Source organism: Phalacrocorax carbo, chromosome 1 (assembly GCF_963921805.1).
Source record: "Phalacrocorax carbo chromosome 1, bPhaCar2.1, whole genome shotgun sequence".
Lineage (NCBI taxonomy): Eukaryota > Metazoa > Chordata > Aves > Suliformes > Phalacrocoracidae > Phalacrocorax > Phalacrocorax carbo.
The window spans coordinates 60039671-60054285 of record NC_087513.1 but is presented as its reverse complement, the minus strand read 5'-3'; the positions used below and the strand labels follow the sequence as shown (position 1 = coordinate 60054285).

General features: G+C 42.4%; 1 protein-coding gene across 1 annotated transcript; it reads left to right on the top strand.

Annotated features, from left to right (window-relative positions):
* The first annotated feature begins 5862 nt into the window (after positions 1 to 5862).
* Positions 5863 to 8512, top strand: ASCL4 (achaete-scute family bHLH transcription factor 4). Its single transcript, XM_064461238.1, has one exon. The coding sequence runs from the start codon at positions 6480 to 6482 to the stop codon at positions 7044 to 7046; it is 567 nt and encodes a 188-aa protein (XP_064317308.1). The 5' UTR covers positions 5863 to 6479; the 3' UTR covers positions 7047 to 8512.
* Positions 8513 to 14615: the final 6103 nt, after the last annotated feature.

Below are 14615 nucleotides of genomic sequence, written 5' to 3'. Positions count from 1 at the left end.
CCGTGCTGGAGGCTGGGGCCGGCCTGCCCTCGGTGAACCTCGGCGGCGTTTTAGCCCCCGTCACCGCCACCTCTTCGTATTATCGACAGAGTATTTCTAGCGCTGCGGGCGCCGCTAGGGCGGGAGAGCGGCCCCGGTAGCTGCCCAGGTACGCGGGGGTTCTCCCCCAAGGCGTCCTCCCCGGCGCGGCCGGCCGAGAGAAAGCCCCTGCCCTCCGGCCCACGGTCTCCCGTGCCGCTTCTCTCAGGAGGGCACAACGCTCGCTCCTGTTGTTCCGCACAGTACTCGCGGCTATCGCACTGCTTTCTCCTCACGCCTCGTATCTGCTCATCGGAGGGCTGCATTTCGCGGCCGCCGGTACCATCAGCCTGTACTCCCCAGCTACCTTCTGGACATCAGCCACTCTTCAACTATGATTTATGACTCACGTACAACTCTGGCTAAGGCTAGGTTGTAAAGGAATCTCTTCATGTGCACAAGTAGTTTTGTAGCTCATTTTTGCCTGTGACACGTGGATATTCATTGCACACGCTGCTCAAATCAATCTACAAGTTCCTTAAGTGCCAGGGTGAACAGCTGTTTCCTCAAACACCGTAATGTGTTTCTGTAGTTCGATCGTGCCTGACGCTTAAGCGATGCCTCATTTAACGAGATGTCCCTTGATAGGATCTCTGCACAGGAGGAAACTTACGGTATTTTTCTGCCCACTACCTCTTGATCTAAAGAGCCTAAATGAAGGATTTGGAAGGATCATTTCAGTTCAGTACAAACCTGGGTTCTTCTAGGGGTGGAAACAGGCTCTCATTTGGCTTTAGCTGTCAGAAAGTTAGACACCCTGTATATGCTGGTTCTTCAAACTCGCTCTGTAGCTGACAGAGAGAAATAGGCTGCTGCAGGGAGTGCTTTGTCCCACCCTGAGGTAGCTGTCTGAGAAGAATCCCCTTTGGAGCTGCCTCTCTATGTCTATGGCCTGTAACTGGAATCTGTGAAATTATTTTAATCTAAATATATGATTTCCAGAGGACTACATTTAGGCAAAGTAAATCCAGTTCTCTGTCATTCACGACCAAAAGGATGACCTCATTTAGTTTACCCCATACCCCACAACCTCTCCTGTTCTCCACTAAGCCAGATAATCCTTACTCCAACCATGACTGAGTATATCTGAATTGGCCCACAAACATTATTTCATCAAGTCAAGAACAAAACTCATCAAGTCCTCAGTTTTTTTCAGGACTGCTAAGCTCGTGATGGGGGGCCATACTGTGTGCTTCCTTTATATGTGTGTAGTACCGCATATTCACAGGGTTGTTGCTAATATTTTGTATCTTTCCTATAAACTCCAGCGAATGACTACAAGGCCAAAAGTTTCTCTCTTCACATCACATTCTCTAATACCTAGGAGATGACTGGAGACCTTACATTTTCAGTTGTCATCATTACAACTTTGCAGTTGTACTCAGTACATTTCAGTTCGGTCCTGAAACACTAGGTTATCCCAAGCCCTCAGCTTGTCTTAATGCCAATTATGATAGTGTAATTCTACTGCAGAACTGGCCTGGCACTGAAATCCTCGTGCTATTTCAACTATCTGAGCTGAAAGTAATACTTTGAGCCTATGAGCCAGATTGGATGTAGTCATACGCAGATAAGAGTCTTTTCTCCTACTGTCAAACATGAGTCCTCCGAGATTCCAGCTTCTTTTGTAGTCACTTTACTCCCTTGAATGAATGATATCTTAACTACCAGTTTAAAGTACAAGTATCAAAGGAAGCCAGTGATAATATGAAGTGTCACCGAATGAGAAATTAATCTATGTCTACAGAGATGTACTCTGCACAACCAAGGTATAATATAACACATTTGAGAACTGTTTTCTTCTGCAAGGGATGATATTTTTTATATACCAAATACTTTTATTATACATGAAGTGTTTTGATAAGGCAACTGTGCTATGACCCCTGAAAGCTTAGTTTATTGACATTTATAGCAGTACTTGCCGTGTGAGGAACAAATTACAGAGATGTTTTCCAAGTTGTCTTCAGACCCTGGAGACATACTGAAAGATAAGGGAGACTCTTGAAAGCACGGGGGAACGAGAGGCAGTAAGCAGGCTTCAGTCCTTCCATGTAGCGCAAAGGGTAGTCCCTGCTGGACCATGCCCACGACTTGATACGATCGGTTCTCTTCTGCTATTGCAAACCTGCCCTTGGGTTCTTTCTCAGAATGAGCAGAATTATGCTGAACCAAGGTTATGCAAAAAGCAATGGTTGAAGCCAACCGTTATCAAAAATACTAATTTCCCACCACCGTTTACTGACTTGTCAGCACTTTGCAGGCCTGTATTTTGGTGATAGTCACAGTATGAAATCTGGGTAGGTTAGGTGCAGCTTTCACTTCTAGCTATAGAGGTGGAGAGAGGTGGCCCATGCCATCCCATGCCAGGGATAAAACAGGATTAGAGTTGCACAACACTATTCAGTCTTGTATTCCTGAATCTCAGTCTAAATTGCAGTTATTGCCATAATTCTGTGGAATGCAGTTAACATGAGAAACTGTTAATTTCATCATTTTATATCTTAATAAATTGCAGCAGCCCAGACAAACTATGATACGTATAATAAATACTAGAATTTAGTATAATTACAGTGCAGTAAAATATAATAAATGCATGATGTTGTGAGGTTCTCTTTTTAAACTCTTGATGTATTTCTTCTTCCTGCTTCTCAGTAATGTGTTCACAGATAAAATAGTTGAGACATCATCTATTGGGAAATAGGTGGGCTCGCATGTGTTCAGCTGACTTGTGTTTCTACTACAATATTTCCACTGATGACTTTTATTTCAGACACAGAGAGACACAGTGTCAAGGAGAATCTGTTGCTTTGAGTAATTCAAAGCAATCACTGTGTAATGTCAGTAGTGTTATTCATGATTCTTGTTGGAGTGCAAACAAGTTGAGGGTTCCTTTGTACAAAGATTACATTCTTGTAGATATTGCGTTAGGATATAAGCAATTAAAACCACGACTAAGTTATATCTGGAAGGAAGATGCCTCAATGGTTTATTTTTAGGTATGTCAGAAATATTCACTATTAGTTTTGGCTGGGTAATTAAGTGCCTATAGTGAAGGAAAAGAAATGAGAAGTAAGGGCACCTGTGTGAACGCCACAGGCAATGGAGTATGTAAGGAATGTCCCAGAGTCCCCATTTAAACTTTGTACAATATAAACAGAAACAGGAAAACTTCCAGAATCTCAGAGACTGAATATCATCTCACGACAGTTTTGAAGCGGGCCTTTTCTGCCATTGTAGAGCAGCAAATAACATCTGATTTGTACCACCTGGAAAGCAAACCAGGCCATCTGCTTCTTATCAGCACGGAGGATATTGCATTCTGGAGTCAAAGCATCATCTGGGCAAAGGTGTGAAGAGGATTTAATTGGAGAAGCAGTGTAAGAACGAAGATCAAAGGCTTTTCTTAGAAGAGGGACGTTATCCATGTAGTCTTAACCTACTCTTGAAAAAAAGGATACTTATTAGCCGTACTCTTCGGTGGGCTAGTCCTGCTACTTTCACTGAGTCTGCATGTGCAGACAGGTTGAGAAGGGCCTGCTTTGTGCAGAGGGTGGTAGGAGAATGATACATTGCATTAATCCTGCTCATGCTCACAACAAGGACCTTCAGTGAGACATGTGGTGTGTTGGCCTTGCACTGGCTCCCTGCCCAGGGGCAAACCCCTTTCGAGCAAGTGACATTAGATTGTCAACAAGATACAACGTTCAACAAAGGCCTTTGGCATATTTTTATATGTCTCTTACACAGAAACAAAATCAGACTACAGGGTCCATTCAATATAAGATCAGCTTCAATCATTCAAATTAACAAATAACATTTGCCTATAATTTTTCTTCATGTATTTCTGTGAAGGATTAACAACACGGATTTTTCTGCAGGAAGAACAGATGTCTGTTTAGCACAGGTGCAATTCTGACACTCTGGGAAGTGCCGGTGACCTGCATTTACAGTAAACATAGAAAAGAGGTCTGGCGGCAGGGAATAGTGCATTTGCATGACAGAACTGAAATGTAACCCTGCCTTTTGAACATGGCTAGACTTCTGGCAAGGTCATGGAGAGCTGTGAAACATTCTGGCACCTGAGACCCCCCAAGAGGCATGCTTCCATTTCCCTACAGGAATACCGCCAGAAAGCAGCGTTTTAAATCTAACGATGACACAAACCAAATGTCCTTTTTCTACTTCAGGTATTTGCTTAGAGGCCAACATCCTTTTTCTTTTAAGAAAACTTTAAGTCCTAGCCTATGTCAGTGCTACAGTGAATGAGCTATTTTCATTTAAGCATTCATTTCTGAAAACCTTTCTACTTGGAGACCTTTCTGACAGCAAAGCTTATAGTGCAAATGATACTGAAAAACCCCATACTGTTCAACTGCTTCCAAAGATTTTTTAAAAGGCAGAAAGGCTCTCTTGATTACTTGATCTGAAATTAGTTCTGCATACCATGGGGCGTTGCCCAATAATTCTTGCCTCACATCCATACCTTCCATCTGAGCTATGGCACATACTTTAGAAAGACATTTAGTTGTGACTGGAAAAGATTTCAACCCCTCATGAAATGCGTTAGCTAACTCTTAGGTAATGCTACAAACCCTTCAGCTTCAAACACCAGCTCTTGCTAGGCAATGTTAGCGACAGAGGTGAAATTAGATGGATAGTTGGCCTGGCTTTTGAGCCATTTTGGTGCTGATCCTGCCCCAGGCATAGACCACAGTGCAGGATTGTTCTCACTCATGTCTGTCTGGAATGCTCTGCCTGTATGTTCATCACACTTTGAAGATTACCATTGGTTTTTTGAAGCTGCAGAATAGGCCAGCAAAGATATGAAGGCTGACTTGAAAATGCACACTGACATAATTGTTGCGCGTTTCTGACTCAGCAGAGACATAGATGTGTTTCTCGGAGCGGAGGATGTTGTTTCAGTTACTCACTTTTCTGAGGCAGTTTGTCATGAAAGACAGAACAGGGCGGAAACTTTCACTTTGAGCAAAAGAACAGTTTTAATAGAGCCTATATGCCTGTACCTTTTCACATCCGTCCCTTCCCACAGCTCTCCCAGGCCAAACAAACATTCAACTCCCCAAACTGTTGGTAGCAAATAAAAGAAGTTCAGTTAACGGTGAAGATGTGTTTTCAGAAAAAATTATAACTATGGAGTTCTTGAACAACAACATGGGAAAAGTCAAAGACCCTTCAGTCTGCAGAAGATCGTAGCACAATTGGATATTTTAGAGGAAAGGCATGGATGAGAACATTGTGCCGTTATACTGCCAAAACTTGTATTTTGTCCACCTCTTCTCCTTGGCAAGCTGCAGGCAATCTGGAGGATGCAACACAGATCTGGCACGGTCAAGAGGGATTTTCAGCTCCCCAATTAAAGCAGTGTGGAGGGTCCACCAGGTAAGCCAATATCTATGTAAACATCTAGTAATAGCTACACAGGGGGCAATCAGGGCATCACCTTTGTATTTGTTTAACTGAGGCAGGTGCTTGTAGTGATGACCAGAACGTTCCTGCAATTAGCAGAAACATGCAAAATGTTGAAGATTTTTTGAAAGTGTTCATGTTCAATTTGTGAAACTCACACTTCTTGAAAAAGCCTCTCTTTGGGTGAAGAAAGCGGTTTTGCTCTTATGCTTGCACGTATGCATTCTTGATCTGACATGACTTGCAACCACAAGAGAGCACTCTTTCCTTTGAAGATTTCTCAGCTTCCCCAGAAAGCTAGAGACATGCCATTTAAGTTTTGCAAACTGCTTGTGAGCTGTTTCAGTTAGACCGGAGCAGCCAAAACAACAAAGCTTGCAGTTGTCTTTTGGATTTCATTGTGAAAAGCCTTTGGGTAGTTTTCAGATGACAGAAGATCCTTGGTTCCTGAAAGGGAGGAGTTCTGCCAGAACTTTGAAGATCCCTGTAAACTTTGCAAATTACCCATCTTTTGGAGACAATTATATCAAACGATATTGTGGATTACAATACATGAGAAGTGTTTCGAGCCTGGAAGATTATTTATGTTTGGCATTAGCTCTTATGGTCATAATTTCAAGTGGAGAGAAAAGGAATACACAGGAACCCTCTTATTATCTTTTGAAATATGAAGATCAGAGGAAAAGAAGGGTTTAAAGTGTGGAGTGATGGTCCTCAAAACCTGTCTGTAAATTAGCTGGCATCCTGCATCTATAAAAACAACAAGACTTTGAGCTGATTTCCAGGCACAGAGTGGACCTCATGAGTTGTTAGCGGTGCTTTGAGATCTGAATTTTTATACGCCGCAGGAGGAGGAAATTGCAGCCTGCGGGGCAGAGTACCTATACAAATGTTTCCTCCTTGCTTGGACTGATAGAAGATTTGGAAGCCAAATTCAGGAACTGACATTCCACTGGTGAGGAAAAAAAAGAAGCATGGACATCAATAAAGATGATGACGGACTATTGAACAGGATTGCATTTCCAGGAGCTATGTCCCTGACTAACACTCATGTGCATCCCCATGGGGTGCCCCTGAGAGAGTCCTTTGGGGTTCCCTTCCATCTGGACCCATCTTACTGGGAGCAAGCCTACAGTGGGCATGCAGGTCGCATCTCCTACATCCCATTCCCTGGCTACGTGGGTGTCTATGACTATTCGTTTGAGCCTGCGTTCATTCGAAAGAGGAACGAGAGGGAAAGGCAGAGGGTGCGCTGTGTGAATGAGGGCTACACACGCCTGAGAGAGCACCTGCCCAAGGAATTTGCTGACAAGCGCCTCAGCAAAGTGGAGACCCTGAGAGCAGCAATAAGCTACATCAAACACCTGCAAAGCTTGCTGGACTGCCATCCCTTAGGGTCTAACAGTAAGGAAACGCTCTCTGCCAAGGAGCTCCCAGAAGCTCGAAGTCCTGGTCCCCCACGGGAGTGCAACAGTGATGGAGAGTCTAAAACCTCTTCAGCTTCATCCCCCTACAGTGAATTTGAGGAGACAGGCAGCTAGGAAACAGCCTCTCTGGAGACAGAAACCTTCAAGCTCGGTTGAAAACCAAATCTAAAACCCTGGGGATTTTTCTGCAGTTGAAAATGAATACCAGGAAAAGGGAAAACAGCTAGGGGGAAAAAAAAAGGTATTTTCAATCTGTCAAAGGACTTTAAATGTTGATTGTACAAAATCTGAAGCTAAGGAAACAGTTATCTCTGAGGTTGCTTCAGCTATGTTACTAAACTTTATTTGGATTGTTAAAAATGAAGCAACTTTTGTATTCTAGTTTTCATTCAGCTTTTATTCTGTTCATCTATTTTCTTTTGCCTTTCACTCAATGAGACAGCAAAACCAGATAAACCTATTTCAGGAAATCCCTCTCCCCTTTCTCCTGCTTCCTCCTGTAAGTTTTATTGTCTGTTTTTCCTGACTGCTAACCTGAGATGCACTAGATTGCAAACACATGGACTGGGAAAGATAAGATTTAGATAAAATGTCTTTCCCTAAAATTTTTAGAAAACTCACAGAAATACTTCTATTTCTGAAAAGACAAATTTTTAATATAAATAAGGCTATATTTGGGAATGAATTTCTTTTACAGAATCTTCTAAAGTGAAAGAAGCAACTCATACATTGGGCACTGGCTATTTGGTGATTATTCGAAGGATAATTTTCAGGGAAAGAAAATCTAACACTTTCATTCTAATAAATGCTAGGAAGAAGGAAACAGGGTTCTGTAAGACTGCAGCACCTTCAAAAGCAAAGCTCCACTCATGGTACTGGAAAAAATGTTGTGAGCCTTTTTCTTTCTTTTCTGAAAATTGAGCTTGTGGACAAAATAGTCTTGATTGTGTCTTTTTGACAGGTCAGAGATCGTATGCTTAGAAATATGTTCCTGTAGTGGTTAGGTACTGGTGTGTACAAAAAGGATAACATTAAATATATCAGTTTACATCTGCATGAAAATGTAGGTATTTCTCCTTTTGCTGAGGATATTGTGTTACTTTTTCAAAGAATGCACCTTTTAAAATTAATATCTCAAAATCTATGAAATAAGTTTCATTTGGACCATGTCTAATTAAAATGAGAATTTTTCTCCAAATTGCTCAAAAATCTTCCTTTCTCAAAAGCCAGATTTACATAACATTTAGGTATGTGCTTAAATCCCATTCTGAACATGGGTAAACTACTTCTACCCCATGCACTTTCCACAGATCTTTCAAACTTTTGGTTTTTTGGCCTCACGTTGGTGAAATGGTTTTGAATCTTTTTGTCTTGTCTTCATGATATGCTGACTTAACAGCCGAAAAAATACTTGTGTATAAATAAGAACAAATACTGACCAAATACCTCAAAATGTGTCCATATATTTCATTTAAATAAAAAATTTAATTAATCCTGGCTGTGTTTTTTTTTTTCATTTTCAGTTGCTAACAAATGGGACAGCACTGTTCGCATGAGTAATGACTTTTCAGGAAAGAATAAGGAAGTAAATATGAACTGCTGCCCATGAAAATAAATTTCAAATCTATATTCTTAAATCTAGATAAGGAGACGGTTTGTTCTGTGGGCATCTAATCAAAATTATTTGGAATAAAAATACTGATTTCTAGAATACTACTCTGAACATTTATACACTTTTAGCTATTGGGTGCCTGCCTTCAAGTACTTCCAGTCCACATCTGGGTCTAGCTAGTGCTGGAGCTCTGAACCCAATTATTTTTCTTAATTTACAGCCAATAACCTTGAAAAATAAACACATTTAGGCAAATCACACAGAGCTCAGAAATGTAAGAAGCCTAAATGAGTTGTCCAAATAACTTGCTGCAAACTGTTCACTCAGTTTGACTGTATTGAAGCAGCGCTGCTAAAAACATCCATGGCAGTCACAGGCTTCATTCTTTATTCTTTGTGTGGTAGCCAGCTTCCTTCTCTAATTATTATTTTGTTTTCCTAAGGGCTGTTACTTCTGCAGGGTCTCTTTCCCAGACTGAAAAGGTAGAAGTCTAGTTACCTGGACAGTTCTAAGGATCCAGAGCTGAAGCACTCAGTTTTGAGTGCATAAGTGTTAATATTTGTTATCCAAGAAAAGGGAGAAGGGCAAGGTAGTGGTCTGAATGTCTCATTGGGATCGATTATTTTTTCACTTTTTTCCTTCCCTTTGCAGTCTCTGACAAGAGATTCAACATCTCTGCCTCAGTTTTGAGATTTCTGGAAATACAGTAGTGCTGCTGGTAACTCTTGTCAGTAAGCCTGAATTGCATTTCTCCCTCAAAGCAGAGATTAAATCTTTGTTATCTATGAAAAACATACACTTCCTCAGAGTACCTAAGACAAATTCTGTGAAATATATAGTTGTTTGTAAAGCAGTCTGAAGATGAAAAGCAGTTAATATACATATAATCACAGTAAATAGCCAAATCAAACTAAACCACTAAAAATAAAAATTACCACTGATACTTCCTGGGCAGGAGGCATCAGATAATGCTCCAAAATAAATTTTTTGGTCAGATGGTTGTCACAGAGGTATATTCAGAAGCCATAATCCTCTGATTTCCAAATCCCAGAGAGACGGTGTGGCTTGCCACCTTCTCCATGATCAGCTAGTTAGGCCAGCTGGAGAAGTGGATTGGGTCGTGCCTTTGCCCTCTTTCAGCTTCGTGTCACATGGGATGTTCCTCAACTGGAGTGTAACCAAGTAGAGAGCATCACATCCTGGGCCTGTGTTTGGCCGTCACCACTGTAGGGTCTCTCTTCCCATGTGAGAGATCTGCTACTTACCCAGATGGGACTGGTTTATTTGTTACATATCCTTAATACTCTGCAGTCAGAACCAAACCTGTATTTTGTGAAATAATATTCTGGAAAAGGCCTCTGGACCTCAAGTCAAGGAGACTGGTTAAAAGTCTATATTTCAATAAAACGGTAGCAACTTTTTTTTAGATTATACATCTTTAACAGCTGTGGAGATGTCCTTAAAGTACCTCCCAGTCCAATCTCAATGCTGAAAATGCAAAAGCTGGAATGTCAAATGTAGCTTCATTTAATTTTAAAGGAAAATTAATTTCTGGATGAAAAGGAAATTCTTTCTGTGGGAAAAATCTGTCCCAGGTTGAACCATGCTCCTTAGGACAACAGTTCCTGTTGTCATGCAAACGTCTTGCACACTTTTACCATACAGAAGTAGAAAACAGCTCAAGATTTCCCAAATATGGATCAGTGGTTCCTAAAGGCATCAACAAAGGTTTCAAGTGAATGCTACATTTCAAAAGCTTTCTTAAGTTGTTTTTGTCTAGACAAAGGTTTTCTTCAAAGCTTCTAAAGTGTATCATTATCAGACTTGGAAAGCAGACAATGATCCAACTTGTCACCCTGAGAATTAAAGTTTTAATAAAAATCTTGACCAGAAGAATTCTCTCCATGTGGCGCAATTACTATTTATAAGAAAGGCAAACACTGATATCCCTAGGCAACCATGCTACAGCTTTATCAAACTTGAACACCAAATGCAAACACTTTAATCTTTCTATCAAATGTGAAAAAAACCACACATCTGAAGTCTTCCCTCTTCTGCCATTAAATTACAAATCCATTTGCTCCTTGATATTATCAGCATTTTAAAGATGTGTAATCTTGGCCATGGGATTGCTTTTAATCCTCTAATAGCGATTTAGCTAATTTCCTTGTAAGACCCCATCCACACTCCTTTCATGTTATATTACCCAGTGTCAATAACATGGCCAAGGAAAACCAGAAGGTACTACAGAAAAGTCATGTTCAGACAGTAAAGCAATCAGGGCCAATTTATCTCACTGCAATAAATGAACAGGGAACATCCACATGAAAATAAAGAATCTTTGAAGACATTTGTCACCAGCATAGTTGGGAAGGAGGCAAAACAAGATCCAAAACATATTGACTCTCAAGTGGTACCAATGGGAGACCCCTGCTGAAGTTAGCTGAGGTCAACACTATAGCTGAGTAAGGTCTTAGTAAGTGTCTCCAAGATAGAGTCTAAGCGAATATAAATAACTTCAGTGGGTGCTCATCACTAGTAACCCTCAGCGTACAGATAAATGGCTACAGAGTAAGTGGTAAATTTGTTCTAGACAAATGGGGAGCAGCAAATGGTAAGACCGCATCTGTACCTAGCTCTTTTGTGAGGCTGTCCAGCTGTAGATCTGGAAGCTCTGTAAACACAAGGTGAGCAACATTCTCCATCACCCTGAAGGTGTGTTTGTAGGTTAAAAACTGCTATAAATGCTCACTCATGTATTTCCCACATTATTTTTACACATATCTTTTCTTTACCTCACTGTGAATACATCCACTGACAGAGCAATGGAAAAGTTCTCCAAGTTGCCCTGGCTGCAAGAACAAACTAGAGGAGTGAAGGTGTTTCTAAAGGCAGATGCCTCTCTCTCTCCATATCTCAGTGGATCTCCATATGGTGGATCAAATGGTGAATCAAATACAGACTGGGGTTAGGCTGGGACGCTACTGAAATGAGCACAGACTGCCAAGAACATTGGAATTTACATCAGTCTGGCAAGGTGGCACTGCTCAGAAGATGCCCCAGAGGTGGCTGAAAACGTTATTACTCAGGTACCCTGAGCCAAGACCCTGGAAACTCAATAGGAACCGGCATGTTGATTTGTGTCTCACTCATGTGGAGTGAAAGGGCCACCTTTTTTTGTCATCAGAACATCCTTTCCCCTACCTGCTCATATCCACCTTGCATAATTCTTCCACTGACCCTGGGGTCTGATTAATGTAGCAGGCACAGCTAGCTGGTGGGTTGGGGACCCAGTACCCAGCTGTAGTTGGGCGGGAGTGGGATTCTGGAGAGGCAGGTGATGGCAGGGTGGGAGCGAAGGGTGGCAAAGCCCTTAATCATTTTTTGCTAAAGACAAAGCAGTTTTGTTGTCTGCTTTCCAATGGAAACAAAGCTTAGACAATGCTCTGTGTGTGAGATGTTCAGTATCCAAAGACTTCTGAACCTCTGACTGATTTTCAGCCAACCCGCATGGGAAGAGAGTCTAAAAATGCAAATAAAATTTCCCTTTTTTTTTTTTTTTCTTCAAAGCAGGGGTTGGGCAGAGGCAGGGAGCCCAACTTACGGCTTATGGCTCTGGGTGATGAGCTGTGGTGCTTCACACTGGGTCAGATTCCTGGCCACCCAACTGCTGGAGGCCACAACCTCTGGGGCAGACACAGAGAACAGGCAGTGTGTCTGCTTTTTAGCCACCTCCAGTCATAACTGGGTGTATTCATGTAAAGTTGTCAAGGGCAAAACACCTGTCTGTGAAGCTGCATGGCTGAAGACTCTGATTCATTACCACCACTGTCTTTAGATATGTCTGAAGGGGCCAATACCCCCAAAACCGTGGGTTACAGGGGTGGAGAGCAGCGAGGGAGCCTGTATGTCACTCTGAGTTCCCTCACCCTTTTTCAAAAGCTTTTAAGCCAGGCTTGTGGGACTCACTGTCATTTCAGAATGAACCTGCATTTGCTGAAGCACCAAAAGTAAAGTCTATGTTACTGTGGACCTCAAGTTTTATCTACTTTTTTTGCACATGCAGGAAATTAAAAGATATATTGGTATGGATCATGTTTTTTAGCCAGGCTAAAAGAAGCCTTAAAAGAGAATCCATACATCTCTCTGCCAGTTTCCCCCTTGAAAATTTTGGAGACGTCTTGGCTCACTTCAGATATGACTGGAGATAGAGGTCTTGAATACACGAAATTCCTACACAGTCCATGAACACTGGAACCATCGGAGTAAAAAGACACACCAAATTAGAGTCCTTACAGAGGGGAGAACTAACGCTGAATTGTCTTTTCATTTTGACCCGCTTGATGGTCAGCCAGCCCATGGGCACCAGCCAGCCATCAGCAGGCATACATGCTTTGCACTAGCATAACATGCTGCCTTTTGCCTGTTCTGCTGGGTTCATGGGATAAAAATATGAATATTTGGAGGGAGTTTTGGATTTGGGGGTTGAAGCTGAATGAATGGACTGTGAGAGGCTGAAGGGTTGAAAATGTGGGGAAGGTAGTGGGCAGTGAAGCTTGGGAGCGTATAACACAACTCTAAGCCAAGCTGCATTTGCTGTGCTGCTCACAAAACACCTTGTTTGTCCCCATGATTTTATTTTGATGTGGTGTGGTTCTGGGCATGTATAGCAGATTTTTGTGTTCCAGGGCTGTCAGCCGTCAGCACCTAATCCTAACCAATCTCTTCCATCTGCACTGAGATCACAAGGAGAACAAGTAGTTACAAATAACTGGAATTTTCATGTATTTTTATGTATTTGCTTTACTGCCAGCATTATGCTATATTAGGCTGCTCTCTAGATGTAGCTTTTTTAGATTTAAGAAGCGCCGAAGAAGTCCCAGGCTCAGCTGCAGGGGGTTTTATCCCAGGGGAACACTCATGCGGAGGTGATGTGTGCATCCCCACACCAAGAGCTGTTAAAGCTCACTGGTGCTTAATGAATGAAACCGATAATAAACTGTGTATAAATTAAATAAGCCAGATGTACAAGCGCAGGCATGTGTTTTGTGGTGTTTGTGCACAGGAAAAGGAGGAAGGATGGCAGGAGGGAAGGAGAAAAGAAAGTGAGTTTGACGTGTGGCACGCTGCTTGATATCAAATCAGCTGCATGGATGAAACAAGGAACAAATTAGATATGACACCTTTGGGGGAAGATTAATTCCTGAAGAAAAAAAACCCAAATGAAAATAAAAGTCTTAAAGACAATATATTTGCAGGCAAACCCTGTGGAGATATAAAAAGGCTGTGAGATTTTGCATAGCAGAAATGTTAATGAGATCAAGCAAAGCAGAAACTCTTGCGGACCAGGACTTAGAGAGGGGCATAGGCAGGGCTGGAGAGAGGCATGACTCCCTCCCTGGCCCCACCACCAGCTAACGTGTGTGTTTTTCTACATTTAAAGTGCTTTCCTCCTTCCCCGAGCATATTTATCCTCCTCCACTGGGAGCGAGGAGCGCTCATGTCCCTGGAGGACAGTCTTTGCATTTTTAGCCCAGGGGTGCTATGAGTTTAGGGAGGACTGAGCTTTCCCCCTTGAGGCTTTGCTCACTTCAGGCATCCCTCACAAGCTTGACCATGATTGCCTGCATCTGGTGTCTCTGTCCCAAGGCAGAAATGAGAGGTGGGGCAGGCTGGGGCTGAACTGCATGGTGGGCCTTGATCCTGAAGGAGGAAAACAGAATAGTGGGGAGGGTAAGAGGAGACAAGAGCTGCAGCAAGGAGCCTGGAGCATGGATGGAGGCCAAGCGCAGGAGATGTCTCTCTTAAACGATTAGTTGCACCACTGGCACTGCCCTTCCTCCCTTTTCCTCCTCCGTGCCCATGGCAGGAGCCAGGAGTGATGCTGGAAACCACAGGGACATTGTGTTGGGCATCGCAGGGAAAAGGGAGAGTGCTGGCTCTGTGAATGGGGGCGAGGGGACCGGGCCAAAGTCTGTAGTGTGAATGTCCAACACAATACAGTAACACATCTGTTAGAAAGAGGAATCAGAGAGCTGTGGGCTGGGCATGTTCTGCTGGACATGATGGAA

What these genes read in the sequence shown, in the direction of transcription:
- ASCL4 (XM_064461238.1), top strand. Translation starts at nt 6,480, where the DNA reads ATGGACATCAATAAAGATGATGACGGACTATTGAACAGGATTGCATTT.